General features: G+C 29.1%; 1 protein-coding gene, 1 non-coding gene and 1 pseudogene across 4 annotated transcripts; 1 reads left to right on the plus strand and 2 right to left on the minus strand.

Annotated features, from left to right (window-relative positions):
• Positions 1–1183: 1183 nt before the first annotated feature.
• Positions 1184–4590, plus strand: LOC100809983 (reversibly glycosylated polypeptide). Of its 2 annotated transcripts, NM_001255964.3 has the most exons (4): positions 1267–1664; positions 3040–3290; positions 3420–3588; positions 3980–4590. In NM_001255964.3, the coding sequence occupies exons 1-4, from the start codon at positions 1335–1337 to the stop codon at positions 4334–4336; spliced, it is 1107 nt and encodes a 368-aa protein (NP_001242893.2). In that variant the 5' UTR covers positions 1267–1334; the 3' UTR covers positions 4337–4590. The 2 variants fall into 2 exon arrangements, with proteins under 2 accessions (XP_040862300.1, NP_001242893.2); XM_041006366.1 differs by having other exon boundaries at positions 1184–1664; positions 3040–3588; positions 3980–4488.
• An 8279-nt stretch (positions 4591–12869) lies between these two features.
• Positions 12870–12941, minus strand: TRNAD-GUC (transfer RNA aspartic acid (anticodon GUC)). Its single transcript has one exon. It is a non-coding gene; the product is annotated as a tRNA-Asp (tRNA).
• A 3790-nt stretch (positions 12942–16731) lies between these two features.
• Positions 16732–19403, minus strand: LOC100810516 (probable methyltransferase TCM_000336; annotated as a pseudogene). The gene is made up of 4 exons (XR_413103.3): positions 19222–19403; positions 18676–19080; positions 18158–18430; positions 16732–17234 (listed from the first exon to the last, which is right to left on the minus strand). The product of XR_413103.3 is annotated as a probable methyltransferase TCM_000336 (transcript).
• Positions 19404–24005: the final 4602 nt, after the last annotated feature.

The raw sequence follows: 24005 nt of genomic DNA on the forward strand, positions 1-24005 counted from the left end.
CGTACAAAAACAAAAATCATGCAGTTGGAAATGTACCGTTAACCAACATGTTTTTTAAGACAATTATTAATTTGTTAATTTTTTAATCAGTGAAGATATTCGAATGCACACCTTTTTTTTTTCTTCTTTTTTCTTAATTATTATAATTGTACTATTATCCAACATGTTAATTATACGATTATAATAAATTGTATATATTTTTGCAGTTTTTTCTTCGACACTATCAAGAAAATGTAAAAGAAAGAAAGAGATAAAAGTAAATGGATACTTTTTTTTATAAGCAAAAAAACAAAGTGAATACTTATAATAATACAAAATTTTTGAAATTTCAAAATTTAAAATCTAATTAAGGAAAATATTTTTTTTTAATAGAGGATACAATTATCTACTAAGGAAGACAATTATATTCGAGCAAAATGTGATCAATATTAGTAAAAAAGTTCTCTCTCCAAATATTTAGATGTTATAACTTATTTGATAATTAAGATATATAAGATAAATATAAAAGTAAGGTAAAAATGTGATAAGATAATCCCTTGAAAAAAGAACATGAAGAGATAAGAACAAAATAAATTTTAATTTTATTGTGTTATCATGTTCAATAGAGTAGATAATGATAGAATGATAATACACATATAAGGATAATAATGATAGCAACAACAATAAAAAAAATAATAACAGTAATTATTATATCATGATCAAATTCACAAATATGAATCAAAAGTTTTTATTCTTGAATATTCATAAAATAAACTAAACCTTAAAAGAGATTATAAATCTGAATCATCCATTTCACATTTTAACAAGAACTTTTGTAAGTTTATAATAAAAAAGGTATATTCATTGACATAAGTTTTAAAGAATAACTCCTATTAATTATTCTCTAAAAATATACTAATTAAATAGATTATGTTTTTCATCATATTGGTGTGCATTATGCACTAATTATTCTGTTTTCCTAAAGTTTATATGGTAACATATCTAAAGCAATTATTTAGTAATAAAATATTATTAATTTGATACAAGAATACATGATATCAATTTAAAACAAGTAAACTTAAAAATTATTTGAAAGAGATAATAATTATTATAAATAAAATGTCACGTAATAATTTAATAAAAACAATTCCCAAAATACTGGTCATATAATTATACAAGAATACATGATATCAATCCCTGTTTTCTTGGCCTTTTCAAACACCACCGCGTAACACGACACTTGCCCCATTCCCTTATATATAACTCACAATTAGACAAACCAAGCACACCTCACTCATACCTTCCGCGGCCAAACAGAGCAAAAACCCAACACACCACACTCTTGCAATCAATCAATGGCGGAACCTTCCTCCTCGAAGCCCGCCGTCCCTCTCCTGAAGGACGAGCTGGACATCGTGATCCCGACGATCCGCAACCTCGACTTCCTCGAGATGTGGCGGCCCTTCTTCGAGCCCTATCACCTCATCATCGTGCAGGACGGAGACCCCAACAGGACCATCAAAGTTCCCGATGGGTTCGATTACGAACTCTACAACCGCAACGACATCAACAGGATCTTGGGTCCCAAGGCCTCCTGCATCTCGTTTAAGGATTCTGCTTGTCGCTGCTTTGGGTACATGGTGTCTAAGAAGAAGTACATCTACACCATCGACGACGACTGCTTCGTAATTTTCTAACCCACCCCATCTTGGGAGTTTTTGGTTTTTGGGAGTTTTTCGGTGGGATAATTGTGGGTTTGGGTGTTTTGCTTCCTTGATGAGTTATAAGGCCTTTTCATTTTTGCCATTGAACACCCCATCTCGAGATTTTTATTTTTTTTACATTTTTGGGTGAAAGAATTGTGGGTTTGTGTTAAAGTTGTGAGCTTGCTTCTGGGTTTTGTGGTGGGTCGGGGAATTTTGCTTGTTTGATGAGTTATGAGGGTTCATGTTGTTTTTCAGATTTAGGAGGGATTAATTTCGATTTATTTGTGTTTTTTTATGTGAGGGTTTGGTGTGGTTTTTGAAACGGCGCTAGATCTGAGTTGGGGTTTAATTTGCTGACTGAATGGTTGTTGGATTTGGATTCGTTGTGAGTAACCTTTGACTGATTTTGACTCATTCATGTGATTTGTTATGTACCTGCACGTGACATTCACGATCTGCTGGTTTCAATGTTGTTCGACAGTTTGATGCTGCTTGATTTCTCTCGTTGTTTAAGATTGAAGTGTGTTTGGATTGGAATGGCTGTGTGCATGTGACATTCGTGATCTGTCTCATTGTTGTTTGAGGTTGCTTGATTTGTTTGATTTCTCTCTTTGTTTGAGATTGGAGTGTGTTTGGATTGGAATGACTGATTCTGGGAACTGGTTTGGGTTTTTGGGAATAGTTTACTTGGATGTGGGTGAATTTGATTTGATTTTTGATTTGTTTGAATTAATAACTTTTTTTTAAAAAAATTATCTGTTTTATCTATTTTAATTATTTTATTAAATGTAAAAGAGTAATATTATTAGATCAATGTGAATTTCTCTCAACAAGTTGTACTAACTTACAGTTGGATTTTTCATGTTTGGTTTTGAACATAGCCAGATCTACAGACTGTTTACAAATTGAACGCAAACCAGATCTACAGACAACGTTCATTTTGTGTTTTTATAACCTTTGCAAAATGATTGAGACAAATAATAATGGGAACAATTGTTAAAGATTTTTTTTTGCCTTAGTATTTTTAAATTTATTCAACCTTAATCATCTGTTCCTTTTTTCTTTTATCTTTTTTGACTTTTCAAGGACACAATGATCGCCATTCAAATTAAAAGTGGATTTTCTTGTCTTACTGTCTTTTGTTTCTTTTATTTATGAAAATATGTATTTTAAATAAGGATTGAAATATTTGACTATGACATGATTAGTGGTGCTGAAAAACAATATAATTCAGCAAAAAAAAGTGGTACATGAAAAACATGTTGATTCTTATGACACAAAGTTTAAAGAATGTACAATGTTGTCTACAAATTGTAGACATGATTTTCTCAACATCTCCTATTTTCATGTACAGGTTGCTAAAGATCCTTCTGGAAAGGACATCAATGCACTTGAGCAGCACATTAAGAATCTCCTATGTCCATCCACACCATTTTTCTTCAACACCCTTTATGATCCTTACAGAGCTGGTGCTGATTTTGTCCGTGGATACCCTTTTAGTCTTCGTGAAGGTGCCCCAACTGCTGTTTCTCATGGCCTGTGGCTTAACATACCTGATTATGATGCTCCAACACAGCTTGTCAAACCCCTCGAGAGGAACACCAGGTATGTACTACGTAGCTCCTTCATTGTGGTCACTAATTTTAGAGTTCATGTTGTTAATGAATTCCAATTAAATCCATGCTTTGTATATGTTCATGTTTTGTTTACTAAATTATTGTGTATGTTTTTCAGGTATGTTGATGCTGTTCTTACCATTCCCAAAGGAACATTGTTCCCCATGTGTGGTATGAATCTGGCATTCGATCGTCAGCTGATTGGACCTGCAATGTATTTTGGACTCATGGGTGATGGTCAACCTATAGGACGATACGATGATATGTGGGCTGGATGGTGTGTTAAGGTATGCTAATCATGGGTCCTTTTTATGTTAACAAACATTTAATGTGTCAAGAACTACTCGTTATTTAATGAATTTAATTGGAATACACTGATGGTGTAATAAGTCATGAGTTGATTTCTAATTGATTTGACACTAAAGTTGTCACAATTGAAAATTGTTGACTTTTTAATGCTTATATGAGGTGATTTCTAATTTGTTGACACTATAAATCTTTATACTAACTGTTAATCAAAATTAAATTGTTGTTTTATTTCCTGGTTTCAAGAATTTGCCAAGAAATGATTTCTAAGTAATATTATCCACATTGCTAGTTAAAATTTTCTTTTACTTGTGTTTTCAAAAAGTTACATATCTTATCACGATAGACACAACAACTTGCATGAATTTGCAGGTTATCTGTGACCATTTGGGCTTGGGAGTGAAGACTGGCCTTCCATACATCTGGCACAGCAAAGCAAGCAATCCTTTTGTGAATCTCAAAAAGGAGTACAAGGGCATTTTCTGGCAAGAAGAGATCATTCCATTCTTCCAAAGTGCCACCATTCCAAAAGAATGCACTTCTGTCCAAAAATGCTACATTGAACTCTCCAAGCAAGTCAAAGAGAAGCTTGGGGCTGTTGATCCCTACTTCACCAAGCTTGCAGATGCCATGGTGACTTGGATTGAAGCTTGGGATGAGCTTAACAGCACCACATCCGAAGAAGCTTCTTCCAAGTCAGCCAATGGTGCTGCTGCTGCTACCAAGTGAACCTTTTATGGTTGCGGACTTTAGTTTTCAAATCAGAGTAATTTTGTTATCATATTTTTTTTATAATGCAAGATTATAGACCAATTTATTGATTTTGATATCATCATTATTACTATTTATATTATAAATATCATTAATGTATTTCAGGATAATTTTTTTCGATATTGTGAATTTGTGATTGGAACCTTAGAAATTTAATTCTGCTTAGTGGATGAGTTTTCCTGTTTATACTAATAATTTATTTTTCTATTTTAGTAATGCAGATGTTACGGGTTACTTGTTCTTAGTAATTATTAGTATTAGTTAAATTTCTTGAATTTTCAAAGACTATTGCGCATGTGTCACAATTTTGTGGACTGCCGACAGATCTAATGTGTGAATGTGTGATGCCGATCTGTAAATTTATCTTTGTTTATTTGTTTAGCATATTTAACTTGGTGGGTTAAACATTATGATTCGTCTTGATACACAAATCACAACGTAGGTTCAGTATTTACACGCTCTTTAGGCTTTTTTTTTTCCTACACCCTATAATTTTTTTTGAAAATAACCTTGCACCTCTTTTTCATTTAAACCCTAATTATTCTGGTTGATTACATATTCCTATTACGCAATAGACATTACGTAATACCCCACTAAAATTGCAATTCTGACCTTAATTTGCAAGTGCAGTGATATACAAGGCATATCGAAAAAGAAGACCTTGTTTATAAGTTGCTTGTTCATGAAATCTTTAGACTAAGTTGAAGGAGGTGCAGGGTAAGTTTTGAAGAAAGACCTCCTTTTGTGACACCAATTTCATCTAATTTCTTATATAGGTTTTCCATCTACTGCAATGATATTTGAACATTTTTATTTTAAACACCTACCAACACTTCTCATTTTTTTATAATCAATATGTAAAAGTTGAAACATAAAAACTAAATTCAAATTAGGATTTATTTAAAATAGAATAATTCTAAAACTCAGTTTATCTTAAAAGATGAAAATTTTATTTTATTTCATACAATTAAAATTATGAAATGGTATATGAGCATGAGAATATCTCTTAAAAACGTTGATGAAGAATGATTATTTAACTTTATAGTACATGACTGGATATTTTTTTAATGATAATGATAATCGTAAAATTTCACCTTATTCTCTTTTTTATTTGAAAGATTTGTACATGAAATATTGAAAATAATAAAATGTTCTTTATACAATATTTTATATAAATATTAAAAATAAAAAAAATTAAATCAAATATATTTTTACCCATAGGATTAACGTATTGATGTATGCAATGTTATTCACAAACAAAATAATCTGTTTAATAGAAAAATTCATATTTATTTTTCTGTGCATGCAACAGTTTTTAGGACCAACGATGTTTTCTTCTCGAGTTTATGGTTGACATGCCCTGTATTTTCTTAAATTTGCATGTCGTGAATGATTTAAGTTCAAAATTAGTTTCCACTTAAAGCAAATTTCACACTTTAATATGCCGGTGGGGCGGTGTCGGTGTCGGTGTGTTGTTGTGTTCATTTTTGTCGATTCTTTGAATTTTGCATCATGAGATTTGTGAATGTTTTGAATTCAAAATTAATGAAAAGGAAAGAAACATAAGGATGAGAGAAAAATGGAAAAGGGATAAACACTTCCCTTTTTTTTTTTCATTGAAGTGGGAGATATATCATGTATATTTTTATTTGGATAAAATATGGTTTTTCGTTGTTATAAAATTAGTAAAGTTTATTTTTCGTTCATGTAAAATTTTTCTGTTTTTTTTTTCAAAATTATAATGTTATTTTTTAGGTTGGAGTTAAACTTAGATGATTCTAAACTTACGTGTCAAATTTTTGTCCATTAAAAATTGGACTCATGTAATTCCATTTTTCTTTCTTTGATCCGAACCTCTCTTCTCTCCCTCCTCCACCATGTCTTCACTGCCGCTATCATCAGAAAGCTAGTTAGGAGGTGAAGATAGATTCACTCGCGTGGAGCCTTCTCACACCAGCATCGCCGTTGCATGCACCAAGCCCATTCCTGAACACCAAACATCATCGTCTAAGATAAATAAATTTATCACCAATGAATTTGAGTTTAAAACATTGACATAACACTTACTTGTTGAATGTATGATTAAAAAGATGAAATACTTGTTGAATGTATGATTAAAAAGATGAAAATTGTCCATGCCTAATAGTATGACTTGTAAAAATTCAAAAGTCAAACCTTCCTTATTCACACTTTTTTTAATTATAGTTTTCAATGAGACAAATCTTATAAAATAATTTAAAAAAAACCTCGTCTTATTATTTATTCAAAATAATTAAACACATTATTATTAGTTAACTTAAATATTATCAAGTAAATTATAATATTAATTTATTTTTATAAAATAGAATATTACAATTACTTATAATCCACAATAATATATGAAAAAAAAAATACCTTTTTCTCTCGATCTCCCTCCCAATCACGTACGAATCAATTTGTACCAATTTTTTTTGTGTTTTGGGTCAGATGTTGCTGCTAGGGGGCGAGCAGGGGGAGGTTGGTTGCCAACTGCGAATTTCTTTTGCATGTTGGGTTTAGTGTTTAGGGTTTTTTTTTTTGCTTCTTTGCCTGATTATGTGTTAATGGTGCCCTTTACATGTGCAATTTGGTGTTTAATTTCAATTTCTTATTGTGGATTTCTTTATCTAACTCTGTTAGTGCGATTTTTTATTTTTTTTTGAAATTTTAGGAGTCAATAAGTGTAAGACTCGAAGCATGATAAGTGATAACTAGACTTTTAAGCTTTGAAAAGAATTTTGCTGCACAACAAAGGCTATGCCAGGCCTTGTTATGGTTAAATATAACAAAATTACATATACAGTAACATCATCATAAGGTTACCATCGATAGCAAACAACTTAATCGAAGAATTTATAGGAGTAAAATTGCCTCTGGCTGTAACAATCCAGCGAGATTAAGGGAGGATTGGGGACCACTGTGTTCATGTGACAATTGGGACCATTTTGAATATCCTTGTTGTGCTCGTTTTGTTCTTTTTGTTTTTTTTCCAGATTGAAGACAATCTTATTGGCGTGGGAATAGGGAATCGATTCTTGCTTCTTTTTTCTTTTTTCTGCAATTTTTAACAATTTTTAATCCTTAGAAATGGTGAAGTTTGGATGAATCCGAACTTAACTCTAGATAAAAAGTAACATATTATAATTTTATAGAAACTAAAAATAAAAATAAAATCTACAGGATGAATTTTTTTTTACCAACTTTATTGGAATAAGAAATATATTTTAACCTTTTTATTTTTAAGAGAACACATATTTTTTAATTAAAATAATTTTATTCGAGTAGAATAAAATTATATTCAGCACAAATGTTGAAACAAAGTACATGAAAAAAGGTTTCCTTTTGACTGTTTTGCTGTACTTTCATTCTGTCCCTTTCCCAAATACTCACTTGGAAAGGAAATACAGAAGTTTAATAGTTTTTTTTAATTCATAAATTAATAATTAATATGATGATAAAATATTTATACTAACAACTTCAAATTTGTTTTCTATTTTTTAATTAATAATTATAATCTTACATTTTACTCTTTAAAGTTTCAAATATATTAAGTTTAGGAAATTTAGGAGAACTAAATTCTTTTTTTTTTAGAAATTATGATCATCTTCTGGAGTTAATCTTGTTCCAGTAAAGTAAAATTATTATAAATAATAAAATTCTTACTTTAAATATTTAATTACATACTCAAAATTTAAACACTAAGAAGGTCTAGTTCATAGTTAAAACTTCTTACACTTGTCTTCAATTTCTACAAATAAAAAAATAACCAAAACTTAAATTTTACACCATACATTAAACTAAAATAATCTTATAGCAATGTGCTCGGTGGTACTGGTACACAAAGCCATGTATTATGTGCTTTATTGTTACAGCACCCAAGAATATGCCAATGCTAAACTCTTCATTCACTTAAACATTCCTCAATAATCAATATGATTCCTTGAGGAAAAACAGAACTGTCACCGTAGACTTTGCCACATCCCAACAACTTGAATCCAAATAACTGTTCTCAGCTTGGATTTTAATTAGATCTGAACATAAAAAGAAAAACAAAAAAGCACTATGACTGTAGCTAATACTAGCCAATTATTTGTAACTAGCCTTGATTAGTAAGATGGATTGTGTATACACCAAACACTATTGTTGTCAAATATTATCTGTTCCAACAAATGTAGTCATGCCACGGAATTTGGACAGGCAGAATAATTGTTATGAAAGCCATCAATTCAATCTCCATCAACATATATGATATTTGTCAGGTCCAGTTCATATATTCATTTGTCTGTGGCTACTATTAATCTTCTTTCATATGCAAGGTGTAAAGTTAATAGTACACATCCAAATTCTCCCCCAGAAAGCAAGAATAAGGACAGAGAGAAACCAATAAAAGCAAACTATGCTCTTCTAAATTTCACCAACAGCTAGCATATTCAGTAACAGTGAAGTTGATACTTGATAGCACAGTAAGCGTGCATGCCATTGTTTAAATCAAACTATACTTTTCTCTGTTTTTGTTTGCATGCGTAGCACGTAAGGTTTGTTAGATTGGACAAACTGATCAAAGATTGTAATGTTTGCTAGATAGGACAAGCCAACAAAGATTTTGCTGGGAAAACAGCACACTACCATGCTACTATCCTCAATGAGGAACTTGGTTTATCATAGTCCAAAAACCATAGTGAAAATTCGGGTTTTGAATCATCAATTTGGATAACCCTTTACTGTTTCTTCTGAAATTCTAAGCTCGCTATGTCACCAACTCTGCATAAAGTAGGAACACAATATATAGTAAAATCAAGTCAAACATCTAAGCCAAGAGTAGGAGATGAATCATAAGAGCAAAAAATTGTATAACTCTCCGTTGCCGGGGATCAAACCCGAGTTGTCTGCGTGTCAGGCGAAAATACTTACCACTATACTGTAAACAACTCAATTGGTGCTTTAAACTTTACATTACATTCGTATCACTTAGTATTTTCATTGCTCGGTTGTAAACATCATATCAATCAAGTTTTAAGTTGATAAAGAGAACATTGATGATGAGTTGGTTTCGTGGTGAAGGGTGGAGATAGAAGTTCTAAGTTCAAATTTTATATTAACAAAAAATTAATCATTACTATTTATCGATAAAAAAAATGACCATGATTAAGCACTATAATTTATCATAATAGCTTGATTAATCTAATACACTGAATTTGAATTTAGGTGCACTAAATTTATACATGTAATCTTATTCCTAGAGTTATTTTAAGTAAAGGATTTGCTTCTAAAAAAATAAAAAAAAATATTTATTTTAAGTAAACGTAATTTACACAAACACATTAAAAAATCATAAAATTATTTATTTTATTTAAAAAACATTTAATTTTAAAAAATAAGCTTAAATAAACTAATCCTATGTATTCACGACTTTAGTGTGCAGAAAGTAAAGCTAACCATATAATTTCTATGTAGATGATAAATATATCTCAAAAAAATAACCGTCTAAGACTAAGAGTAAATGAAATGATTATTATTTTTTTAGGTTAAAATATAATTTTTTTTCTATTATTTTTTTAAACCTCCAATTTTAGTTTACTTTTGAGATATTTTGCCTTCTACTTTAAAAAAAATTATAATTTTAGTCCCTTTTGATCAATTTTAGACTTGATTGTTTATTCTATTAATTGTTTTTTAATAAATTAAGTTTGTTAAAAATTAAATAATTTAAAAAAAAAATACATTTATCATATAGATAATAAACATACATGTGTCAATCAATGTTTACAAAATATATAAATCAATGTTTGAAACTGATCAAAGAAATTAAAATTATAGATTTTTAAAACTATGAGACGATATGTCTCAATTAAAAAAATGAAGAATTAAAATTATGAATTTTTTAAAAGTGAAAGATGAAATGTTTCAATTAAAAAAAAAAAACTTGTAAGAAAGATGAATAAAATAACAACTTCCATTTTAGAAGTTTAGTGCTTTTTTTTTTTTTATCACCCAAAAGGAATTTTATTAAGGCACAACTTCCATGTTAGAAGTTTACTACTTGATTCATGTATTACTCTGTTTTATAATGACTTAATTTTTTTCCCCTTTCACTTTTTTCTCTAGTTCCATTTCTAAAGTATAAATTACTAAAAAAAAATGAATATATATATATATATATAGAAAATAAAAAAGAGTCATACAGAGGAACTCTAACAACTTTATCTAATTCTAAATACAATAAAAATAGCAAAACATTGAGACATTGGCTATCCAGCATAGAACATGTGACTTACATCTCAAACGACGTCCCCTTTGTTCTTCTGGAGTTTCGGACTAGATACGTCTCAAGCAAAAAATTTCGTGCTTCTTTGTAAAGTTACCTACAAAAATTTATTTCAGTACCTACGAATTTATTACAAACGAATAAATCCGTGGGTACTTCAAAAATGTTTTTTTTACCTTTTAAATATACTGTTGAATTTTCCAAATTACCCATAGAATGTTTTTTGATAATGATATTTCATTATTATCTACGGTTGTTCATGTTACCGGCGGAATTGGATCCATTAGTAATTTATAATTACTGATTGATCTAGATCTGTGTGCATATTTGTTAGCAATTCGACATTACCGATGAATTTTAAATCCGTGGGTAAATATATCAGTAAATAAGCATTTTCTTGTAATGCTAGCAAACATTTTCTTCTCTTTTAGCATCCTAGCCCGCATATGAAATCTAGTTAATGTTGCGTGTTAAGCTTCCAAGGAATTATTGTCTTCATTTTGTTACTTGACATCAAAAACTCTCCAGCGTGTTTTTCCAACAAAATAAAACAAATTCTTCAAATATGTGTTTATTTAGTATAAAAATTAAAATTATAATATTTTTGTTGTTTTTGTAACCTTTTATACATTTTATAATTTTTTCCTCTTTATTTATATATGAAATCATGTACTACTTTTTAAAAACACATAGGAACAACGTGAATGAAAGCAGACGGGATCAAAGGAAAAACTACTTCTTTTTTTTTTTTTTAAATTCTTTCTACTTGAGAATAATGTTTTATTTATCGAACTCGCAGCACTAGTATGATGTATAACTAAATAATACCAATATGTACCTAAATTAAGTACTTATTTCTTAAAAAAAGAAAAAAAATGGTACATACCTAAAACATATCCACAAATATCTAATGCATATTAAATACAAATACATACTCAATACGTGTACGACATGACTATTGAAGAAGGATTCATACTTTAGACTTGAATTGCTAGCTAGCACTCATCTTAAGAATTTAAAATACATGTAGTTTAGTATAACTGCATCCTATAACATATCCTATTTATTGTGCTCTTTATTGTTATAGCACCCTAGCTATAAGGCACGATGTCTGAAGTGCCAATGCTGAACTCCTCATTCATTTAAACATTCCTTGATATATTCGTGCTTAGTGCTAACCATAGACTTCACTACATCCCAACCACTTGAACCGAAATTGTTGTCAACTGGGATTTTAATTAGATTTGAGAAGAAAAAAAGTAAAAAGTAAAATAAAAATTAGGATTGTAGCTAATAGTCGCTAATTGTTTGTAACTAGCCTTGATTAGTAAGATGGAACGAGTATAACACAAAACACATAATTTTCTAAAATATTATCTGTTCCAACAGAAGTGGTCATGCCACGGAATTTGGACAGCTAGAATAGTCTAAAAGATTGTTATGAAAGCAAGCAAGTTCATCCATTCAATCTCCATCTATCAACATTCCATTTTCAGCACTGAGAAAAGGGAATGAGAATTGAAAACTATTGTCAGTCCTCGCATCAGAACTATATGATACTACTCTCATATTCATTTATTAGGTCCAATTCATATATTCATTTGTCTATGGCTATTATTTCCTTTCATATGCTAAGTGTAAAGTCAATAGTACACATCCAAATTCGCCCCAGAAGAAAAGCAAGAAAATGTTGACTGAGAGAAACCAACAATAGCAAACTATATGCTTTTCTAAATTTCACAACATCTAGCACTCAGTAACAGTGAAGTTGATGCGCGCTTGACACAACATAGTGTGAGCTTGCATGCCATTGTTGAAATCAAACTCAGTAATTTCATCATCCCAGTAACGTTTTTGTTTGCATAAAGAAGCTGGAATTCCATAATTCCATGTTTTTTTTTGTTAGATTTGACAAACCAACATCAAAGAGTGAAGGGAAAAGAAAAATAGAACACTACCATGATACTATTACCCTCAATGGGAAACTTGGTTTATCAGTCCAGAAAACCAAAGTGAAAATTCGTTTTTTAAATCCTCAATTTGAATAAGCCTTTACAGTTTCTTATGAAATTCTAACCAATCTAAGTCAGAACACTGCATAAAGAAGGTAAAAAAGATGCATCACAAACATAATCAAATGGAATCTAAGCCAAAAAGTAGCAGATGGATCAGAATCAGAAGGAACAAAATGTCAAATAATTGTGAATTCGCCGTTGCCGGGGATCGAACCCGGGTCGTCCGCGTGACAGGCGGAAATACTTACCACTATACTACAACGACTTAGTTGATTGGGTGATTTTACATAATATATAAATAATTAATTGGTATGTTTTGTTAAGTTGAAAAATCATATCATTCAGATCATCAAATCATTAATTAATAAAAGAGAACACCATGATTAATTAACCAATATAATCTATCATGATTAATTGCGTGATTAATCTGATACACCCAAGGATGCACTAATTGTATACACATATTCATATACACTTTCTGTCTTCTTTTTTTTCTGCAACTGCATTAATTGTTAACATCACCCGTGAGAGTTGATTGTAATCTGAACCCACCTGCTGGATTTAAAGAATAAGAATAAAGTCATTAACCAAATGTGAAAAGTCAATAAATACGAGATGGGATCATATTCATGACAATACATAGTGTATTAAAGGGGATGATATTTTTTTTACACAATTATTTAAATATTTGACTTCTAATAAATAATTATTTAATAAATAATAAGTTTAATAAAAAAATTATTATTAATTTTTATGTATAAAATTAGAGATATGATCTACTACAAGAAAAAAATTAATAAAATATCAACTCAAAAATCTATTTTTTATATATTTTTCTTTATTAGTATTTTTTTATAATTTTAATTTTTTTTTGTTTTATATATATAAAGTGTCCTAAGGCCCTTGCTTGCACTCCTTGATCCGTCCACTACAGAAAGTAAAGCTCACCATCATAATATGTTGATGTTTTTCTAAAACAATCAAAATATGTTCATATTTTATTTAAATTCATAATACGGACATTTATTTGTTTCTTTCTCTTGTTAGATTTGAAGCTTTTTTTTTTCGGATGCAGATAATTTTAGGGAGAAGAGATGGTATCTGATATTTTGGTTGCATTTATTTTTCTCAGTTGATGTTGAAACAAATTTGAGAAATAAAAAAAAATTCAAAAGAAAAAATATTAAAATTTGTGAAGTACCAAGAAGCAAAAGATTTTTTTAGACCCCATAGTTGGATTATTTAAATTTAGCTTGTTATTATTTTTATTATTTTTCTTTGCAGTGTATGTTTTTTTAAAAGGCTTTGCAGTGTATTTTGTGTTAATAAATTCATAACTGAAAATCAATAAAAAAAAATATATTTTATTTTTATAGAAATTAAATTAATACCAAAAAATTATGAGGACTAAATTAATATTTTTTAAGTTTTACAGGAATCATAAACATATTTTATCCTTTAATTAAATTAATTTTATTCGAAAAATGATTAACAAAGTTTTCTTAATATATTGACAAGCACACTCAACTTTTATTAATGTCATAGTTGGTTTTTCACATCTTAAAAATTAAAAATGTATATTCATACATTCAGATAATAATAGGTCATAATATAAATTATGTTCAAATAATAAAATTATTTTTTTATTAAAATTATATATAATTTTAAATAACTAAATTTTAGTTTTTTTTATTTACAAATCATGAAAACTATATAAAAAAAGAGTATTTATGCAAAATTATATTTTATTTTATGTAGTTATTTTTCTTAAAATTATTTAAAAAAATTTATATAAGATTTCTAAATTTATAAGATTATATATATATATATATATATATATATATATATATATATTAATTTGTACCTACGACCAATATTATTTTAATTTCATGGCAAAATAGTGTAGTTTAACTATAAATATTTCTCTAAAAAAGGAAAATACTATTTGTAATTAATTATAAATATTGCTAAATTTTCTATCAAATAAAATGTGAATTATTTTTTAATTATGTAATAAATATTAGATTCATGCTTGGTATAAATTAGATTTGCTCAATGTGATTACGTGTCACAATATAATTAAACCTCTGTAATAGTTGAGGACTTTTTATGTACAAAGAATACAATACTTTATGCTAGCTCGAAGTCAGTGAATAATAAGAGGTCGCTGCAATTGTGTTTTGTACCTTCAATTCTTCAATCTGTAGTATTTATCTAAAACATTTTTTTATTGTTTAAAATATTGTTTAATGCATTATTTAAAATATTTTAAGGATAAGAAATAAAATAAATTAACTCATTTTATAATGATTAAAACAAAAAAAAATACACAAAAAAATGAAAAAAATATTAAATTGCAAGAAAAAAATATATTTAAACCTTAAAATTACTTCTGTTCAAAGTCCATCTTGTTTGCTAAGTTGTAAGGTTTTTAATAAGCCTAAAAGAAACCTACAAGCTCTTTAAAATGGTTGCTAGACAAAATCATGAACGATATAATAAGTATTTTTCTCAAAACAATATTATACGAATAACTTAAACACATCTTTTATTTAGATCAATTACTAATCACGTCCCACTTAATATTACATGCAAAATATTTTAATTCAATTATTTAAAATATGAATAAGTAATTTAAATAAAGATATTGTTTCATATACATGTAGATATAATATCTAATATCCTATATTATTTAAACAAATATTATTAATACTTATTGATGGCTTTAGCAGTTGGAAACCTAACTCATACCAAAGTCAGTTCGTCACATATATAGCTGTAGAAAAATGTTTTAATAATACTTAATTTTCTTACATGGTATAATTAGTTTCATCATTTAAATATTTTTATGAGTAAAAAGCTATACTATGTATATGAGTAAAAAGCTTGCAAATTTTACTACAAAGACATATTTATTGATACAAAGGGATAAATAAACTAGTTAAATTTTTTACAAAGCTTCTTGTTTATTTATCACTACACTCACTTTTAATGTTCATTATTACCACATCAACAAATGAAAGAACAAATGATTGCGAAACCATTTTTTTATTATGATCAAGAGTGCGACCAATATTTCTTCTATTTTTTTTATTACATACAACTAATTTTTAATTAATTCACAAATTTTAAAATTGTTGCTAAAAATTGTTAGTCTTGAATTTATAAAAAAATAGATAATATTAACTTTCCAAATTACCCGTATTTAAAAATACAAAATTCATTATGTATCATCCCACTTTAATTAATCATCTTTTTAATATAATTGATTTTTATATATTAGAAACTGTTGAGATGATTCATTGTTATTAGAAAAATTGAAAAACATATATATTGGAAAGTGTAGAGTAATTAAATATGCTGTAATTAAAGATTAAGATCAGTACATTTTTAAAAAAAACAATTAATGTCTTAGAGATTTTATAAAGTGACTTTACATAGAAGAACAACAAAACTTCTAAAATGTGACTTATAAAGTAGAATAACTATTTACTCATAGACAACCACCTTATTATTCAATGATCCTAAAATTAAATTATATAAACAACTAATTTTGTGGAAGAGAGACCAGTTTAAATCTTCAACACTATTTTTATTTATATATTAAAATATGTTTTTTTATTTATCTAACCATTAAATATTATAATAATGTACTGTCTAGTTAGATTGTTTATGTCAAACTAATAGTAAGAATAAAATCAAATTATTGTATTCTAATATAATTTTAAATGTAAGTATAAATGTATAACCTATTAATCTTAATAACGTATATGAATGAAATATTAAATAATTTTAGTTTAATGTTGTTATATATATATATATATATATATATATATATATATATTAAGATTATGCAACGTCAGAGACAGATTCAGAAAAAGAATTGTCAAATAGTTTTAAACTGTTTTCTTCCACAACTTTTGGAGGTCGATCCCAAATAGATTGATTCTGCAAACTTACATCATAAATATTAGTATATTTTAAAATCTTCAAATATATGATTAAATACCCCATACAAGAAGAGTATGCATACATACATGATAACATGAAGGAAATTAAACCGAAACACCAACACTTTACATTAGACTGATCATGATGATTACAGTGATGGGCAGTAAATGGCTGCAATTTAAACACGTCTAATTACTGCAAACCAAAATAATTAATATTACTATATAATTAATATTTTTGTATAATAATAATAATAATCATAGTATCATATTTTTCTGAGAACCAGAACAAAAGAGATTGGTCTAATATCCTCCTTAGCCATTTCTTCATCTACCAACTTTGCAAAATTCTGAAACAAACTTTCCAAGATCCCTTCTCCAAAGTGGTGTGAGATCATTGATTCTTGAATGGCCCTAACTGCCACAGCAACCTGTGTGCCATAGCTCTCATCACTTCCATGCTCATTGTGACTCTTGTCCATTTCAAACATCTCTAGCCTCTCCAACTTCAATGACCCTTCTTTTCTCACCTCTTCTTCTATCTCTTCCCTTGATGGTGCATAGAAATGTACATCATATGAATCAAACTTCTCTTGCTCTACTTCTCCCTGGAAGACAAAACAAAACCAAGAATGAAGAAAAAGAAAAAGGAGGCTAAGAAAAGGTGACACAAGAATTAATTGATAGTTATCCATATAGCTTTTAGGAGTACCTGGCCAGAATTTGAAGCATAAAAGAAAGAGTAAAGGTGCATTCATAGTTATCCATATTGTTAATTTTGTTTTGTCAAAAGCAAAATTCTTGATTGTGTACCACCAAAAAACATAGATCCTATATATTATCCTAAGTGTATATAGAGAGTTAATAATATACATAATTTGATTCTTAAAATCGACAATTTATGTTGCTTTGATATTAATTTATAAAGTATATCTTTATTTATGGGTCAAAAGTATTAAATTGTTGACTGAATTATCTTATCAGGTTGGTAGCTCAAACAATTCTGTCTTACAGGATTAATTTGTTAAAAATGAAATAACACAAATTACCACTTTCAAGACTGAACATAAACTTTAGTTTTATACTATATTCCATGGACTTATAACTTTCTTCATTAATTAACATCAAAATGACACGAGAGCTTATAGATAAAATTAAGAAACTGACCACTTGATAATGCGAGTTCACTAATAATAATCCAACCAAAATCCTTTTGATTGACTTTAATGTCAAGCTAGCTAACTCTGATTGGCTGAAGTTAAGCATTTATTACAAAATATATCAATCAATAAATGATTGAAAGATCATGTCACTTGTCAAATACACTGCTAAAATTATCAAGGGTAACATTACAGAACTTCCACATAAGTAGTATCTAATAAATCATTTTTCGCCTATATAGAAAGTAGTTTTGTTCCAGTAATCAAGGAGGAAGTTAATTATTTTCAATTTTATCTTGTCCTTGTAAATATGTTGAATTTCTACTTGTCAGTTATAACACAACAATAATGGTAATGACGATGGTGTGTACCTGTGAGACTAGAATAGCAAATGAACGGGAAAGAATCTCCCAGAAGAAAGAGTTGCCTCTGTCAACATGTTCTGGGCCCCTTCTCCCCAAAAATATCAGCACCATTCTTCCACCTACTACTAGTTCTTCTGACCTTGACCTAAGGAACAAGGAAAAATCTTCTTGGAATTGTTGATAGTATGCTTGAGACACCACTTCAGGGCTTGATTCACAAATGTAAACACACCCTTTGTTCAATGGCCTTTTGTGCTCATCATAGAGTGATGGAGGAACCTGCATGACACAAACCACCAATAACTACACCTAAACAACATGTTTCTAGATATATGGACACCCCAAACAGTGTATATTTGTCTCTTTCTTCTTATCATATCATATCACTTATTACATTATCAAATACTAGTACTAGTGTCCACTAGTATTAGTATCCAGAAAACGTTATTAATTATTCTTCTATATGAGGCTAAAACAGTAGGAAGATGATGAGCATGACAAGAAAGGGGGAAAGTGTAATATACCCTTGAAAGCCAGTGAAGACTGAAGGAGGAGTGGACAAAGTGCAAGTAACTGTTTGGGAACAGTCTTCCATAAAATGAGCCAGGGTAGCCTCCCATGAAAATGGAAGGGAACCCATTTTTCCTGTCTTGCCTAAGCAACTTTTGGAACTCTGGGAGGGCCTTGAAGATTGAATTGAAGTCATTTGTTGGAAGATCATTGAAGTACACCCTGAACTCTGTGGAGTGGTGCATGATCCTTTGGCTTGTGCCTTGGATGGCCTGAAAGATGTCTTTGATGATTGATAGGGTGTTTGGTCCAGAGGAACATCCCAAATCAGCAATGCCTATGCTCTTTGGAGTGGTTGCAAGGTAAAGCTCCTCAACTGTTTGTATGATTATGTGCTTCACTTTATCAGATTCCTTCTTCTGTTGGAATAATAAGATTAAATAAGGTATATAAGTATAAACACAAAGAATTCAATTGTAGACTAGAACAAGAAAATGATGGGGGAAGATATTGTAGATTGTGGATTGAGATGAAAGAAAAAAAAGAAAGAAAGAGAGAACCTGTAGTGAGGAATTCTTGGCATAGCTAGTTTTGCCAACTCCTCCAGTCATGTGGAAGGCTTTCTCTACATCCATTTTTTTTCTCAGCTGGATTAGGCCTTTCTAGCTTGTTAGTGAAGTTGTGGCCATCTTTTAAAGGGAGATTTCAATGATGTGGCCATATACTTTTTTTTTTTTTCCTTTTTAATTTTTGTTTATCCCCTCTCTCTTCCAAAAAATATGGCACATTACTAATCATGGGAGTTCAGAATTAACCACCTTTAGAGTGCCACTCCTCACAAAACTCACCTCACAAGTGTGACAATAATTGTTGCTGCTGATGATGCTCCATGAGAAACAAGCCTAACCAAACAATGTGGTCAAGGGAGAGTTAACTTAACTCCTTTGTGAAATGAATTTGATTAAATTTTAAAGTCCAAAAATCTTGTCTGTGGGAGAGTACTCAGAGAGCAGGACTTGATGTGTATTTGGTGATTGATCCCCATCTCCTTGCCTAGCTTAAAGGGCTTAACGTATGAGGGGTTTTTGCTTTTTTCTTTGTTGACACTAATGATTCAAGCTGTCAAAAAGTTTGATGTTAGGCATCATTCAAGTGAAAGTCCTATAGTGGATATTCACTATTTTGTCCCCGCAAAAGTTTGATCATTTGGTTAGAAGGGCTTGTGATTGAGTAGGAGTTGGACCAACTTGTGATGGTGCTAGTCACTGCCACTTTGTCTGGATCAACAACTTTGAGTCCATCAAATCAGTATAGCTTTAGATGGGTAATTGGATATTATATTTTATTGCACACCATTCCTTAAACTAGAAATCATTTATGCAATTTTGTCTGCCATCGAATATATGAATTAACAGATATGATAATATTTTATCCAAGTCTGTGGTTGAGGTACTGCAAAGGAGAATTTTATTCTCCACAATACTCTGGAGAAGAATTATATTTTGAAACTAAAGCCTGTAATTTCTAAAAAAATGGTTTATTCAAATTGAGGAAAGAAGGAATGCGAGTTGGACACGTGTAGACAATGGGGATGACACATGACCCGATAACCGATCTAGTTGTCAAAATGTGGTGCTTAGTGGAGGCTGTGCTGCCATGGACATTAATTAATTCATTCCCACATGCACTGCCAAGACACATGAATTTTTCAAACAGGAACATAATTTGTCCCACGCCAGTGGAAGAAGCATGAAAGCAAGGTACAGTTTTGGAGGCACTCGTTACCAATTGAGCACTCTGGGAATGGGAAGGAGGGGTGCATGATGCTATTTAGATTAGACTGGCCGCAAATTGACGAAACCAACGGTTGTTGTCAAACTACAAAGTGCCAAAATTATGTGTGTGTGCTCAACCGGAACAACCAAATTTTACCATAAAAACCTGTCCAAGCCTCATTGGCTTCAAAACTTTGCCCATCATTATTCTTAACACTAGCTTTGCTTCGCCCCACTTTGGACTCAAGGACCCATGCCAAATAAATTTGTATACATGCCTATTGCCCTGTCAAATTCCGACTTATAAATTATTTATTTTTAATTCTTTACAATATTATATTTCTCTTCTTTTTCATAAACATCTCTTTTACTTCTATCACCACGTCTAATTCCATCGTAATAACATCAAATTAGGATTCATAATTTTTTATTAAAATTTTTGAATAATTAATAATTTTTATTTAATTTAATAATTCTATTAATCATAATAATCACTTAATAATCTACCAAAGGATTAAAATTGTCAATTTATAAAATTAAAGGAATAAAATGTTACAATTAAAAATCAAAGAGACTAAAATTATGAATTTGAAAAATTAAAGAAACCAAAATTATAATTTAATCATGTTATTGTTTTATTTTTTAAAATTATTTTTTTATGTTTTTAATTTTATCTTTTAAAAGTCATAGGATACGGGAATGAGTAATAAAGAACTAGAGTGATTGGAAATGAATTTTGAGAGGCAGGAATGGGAACAACAAATCACATACCAGTTTCCCTCCTCAATGTCGTGTCTAGACTCAAGGAATTAGCAAGTGTTTATTTTTCCATTAAAAAGTAACACCCTCTGGACGGACGTTCAAAAAATAATAACAAATGATATTTTGAAACACATGCACACGGAATCAAACCGTATAACAAACGTAGCCTTAGTTAAAATAAAATAAAAAAATACTACTACTATATAAGTGTTTCCAAAAAGAAAATGTCTCTTTTTGATTGTATAAGAAGAGCAAGGAGAATCACGTGAGATTCGCCGCAATTTTTGTCTCTCCAGTTTTAAGAAATTGATAAGAGATAGAAAGGAATTTTGTGAGGATGATTAGAATATTTTTAATTTTCTTATTTTTATAATATTATATTTATAATTAGGGTCGCAATATGTATTGTATTTACTAATATTTATGTGTAAAATTGATTAGAGATAGTAAAGGTTAAAATATAATTTTGATATTCTCATTTTATTTTGTCTACAATTTTAATTTCTTATTTTAAAATAAATATTTAGTCTTTCAATTTTTAAATTTGAAAATTTTGATTCAATTCTTAATTTTTTCTATATTTATTTTTTGGCTTAGGTTAATTAGTGTCTTTTAAGGATCCTAGTTTTTTTTTTTTTTTTTACTGATAGGAGCAGTAGTTAAGAAATTTAAAATAAACAAATTTTTATTAAAATATGTAAAATTGTGTTATTTATGGTTTTTCTTGTATTTTTTATGATTTCAACAATAAATAAATATAGAATGATTATTACAAGAGAAATAATAAAAATCTAAATTATTTGTTTATTTGTTTTATTAAATGAAAAAAGGAAAAATATAATCATATTAAATATATTTTTTAATCATTAAAATTAGGAATGAGAATGACACAGGATGAAATATGTATTGTAGTAGTTCTCTCGTACCTGTCCATCCTTACACGGGTTTTTCTTAAATTTACATATATTTTTAAAAAATACTAATATTCCTCTCTTGCTTCTTTTGGGTGAATTGAAGTATTTTTTTTATGGAGAATAAAAGATTAACCTCTTAAAATATTGACATCTTTCCACATATATTATTTTTATTGCACCAGCCACTAATTGAATAACTGACTATATATTTAAAGGGACAAAATTATAAACTTGTCTTATCACATCAAGGTGATATCTCTCTTTTTTAAATGTTTATTAATAGAACCTATCTTACTTAACTAGAGGCAATATTTCAATCTAAAAATAATTAATATACAAAACATTATGAATTGACTCATAAAAAATAAATATCATTTTTAATTTGAGTTTTATACATAAAAATAAAAGTAATATAATAAAGAATGTGTTTATAATCCTTTTCACTCTTCAAACCATTGGCAGACCTACATTAAGATCAGGGAAAACCCCTCAATTTTAAAAATTCACAACTATTTTTTTTACAAACCTTTTTAGGTAAAATCTTATTTTGTATTTTATTTCTTCTACATTTATATATTTGAATCGCCTGATTTTAATTTGAATAATTTATTCCACTGACTTAGAGTTCTGGGTATGCCAATGCTTCAAACTTTATTTATATCACTGAAGCGTGGATGATTTAATTTGCAACCATATGACGTTAGGTAATCCAATAAGCGTGGATGAATTAGAACCATAAGTAACCCCAACGGAAGGCAAACTCTTTTAGTAGTTGAATATTTTAGTACCCTTGATAGGAGGTGTATAAGACAATTAATGGGGATCTTTTAATTTGGGCTAGGGAAACATCGCATAAAAAAGACTTATATGGTATAACGAGTCATTGATAAATGATGGATCTAAAAAGGATATTGGTCAATTTAAATTTTTCATAAGCTTGATGAATGTATTGACCTAAAACATTCATTAATAAATAGTTTATAAATAAATAGTTTAGATACCAATATTATGTTTGATTGATATATCAAGTTCAAATTTTTTGTAAAAAAATTAAAAAAATAAAAATACTGATTGAAAATGGTCAGGCAAGTTCTTAAACATAGTATAAGATTTCATTCTAATTATATGAGTGAAAATATTTTATTTAATGAAAGAACTTATTTTGGATTTTTACCTTGTACAAATTAAGATTTTCTTGTGTGAGATTTGAGGATTAGTCTTTATCAATTACAAATTATTATACACATGGTGGTTGAATGGTACTAAAATGACGAACATCGAGTAATCTAAGACTTGTGTTAGATACATTGTTCGAAAAAATTTACCTGCATAGTGCGAAAATTCTCCAAGATATAACAAACCTAAAACTGACAAGCAAACAAAGGAAAGAAAAGAACCCATAGAAAATAAAAGTGATTTTTTGTGTCGAAAACAGAGGCAGGAAGGAGGTGTGTGTGTGTCTATATATATATATATATATATATATATATATATATATATATATATAGAGAGAGAGAGAGAGAGAGAGAGAGAGAGATTACTCACTGTGTTTAGAAACTTTTAGAATAGTTCACAAAAGTTTGTGGTTTTGAAGCTTTTGGTTAAAAGTAACTAAAATCCAATTACAGTGATGTAGTTTTGGTTAATTAACAATTCACTTCCAAGAGTGTCAATGTGCGCCTTATCCTGAAAAACCTTTGTGCATGTTTCTCAGAAAGTTCCACAAAAGTAATCGAAGTGGCATGGCAAGCGTGATTTATTAACAGAAAAAAAAAATGAGAAAAGATAGTGAGACGGAAATTCATATACGTAACGTGATGGAATTGCGGACCCTTTCTTTCACAGCTGTTTGTGTTGGTTTTTCTGTCAAATTCCATTACACGTTGGAATATT

Source organism: Glycine max, chromosome 2 (genome assembly GCF_000004515.6).
Source record: "Glycine max cultivar Williams 82 chromosome 2, Glycine_max_v4.0, whole genome shotgun sequence".
NCBI classification, from domain to species: domain Eukaryota; kingdom Viridiplantae; phylum Streptophyta; class Magnoliopsida; order Fabales; family Fabaceae; genus Glycine; species Glycine max.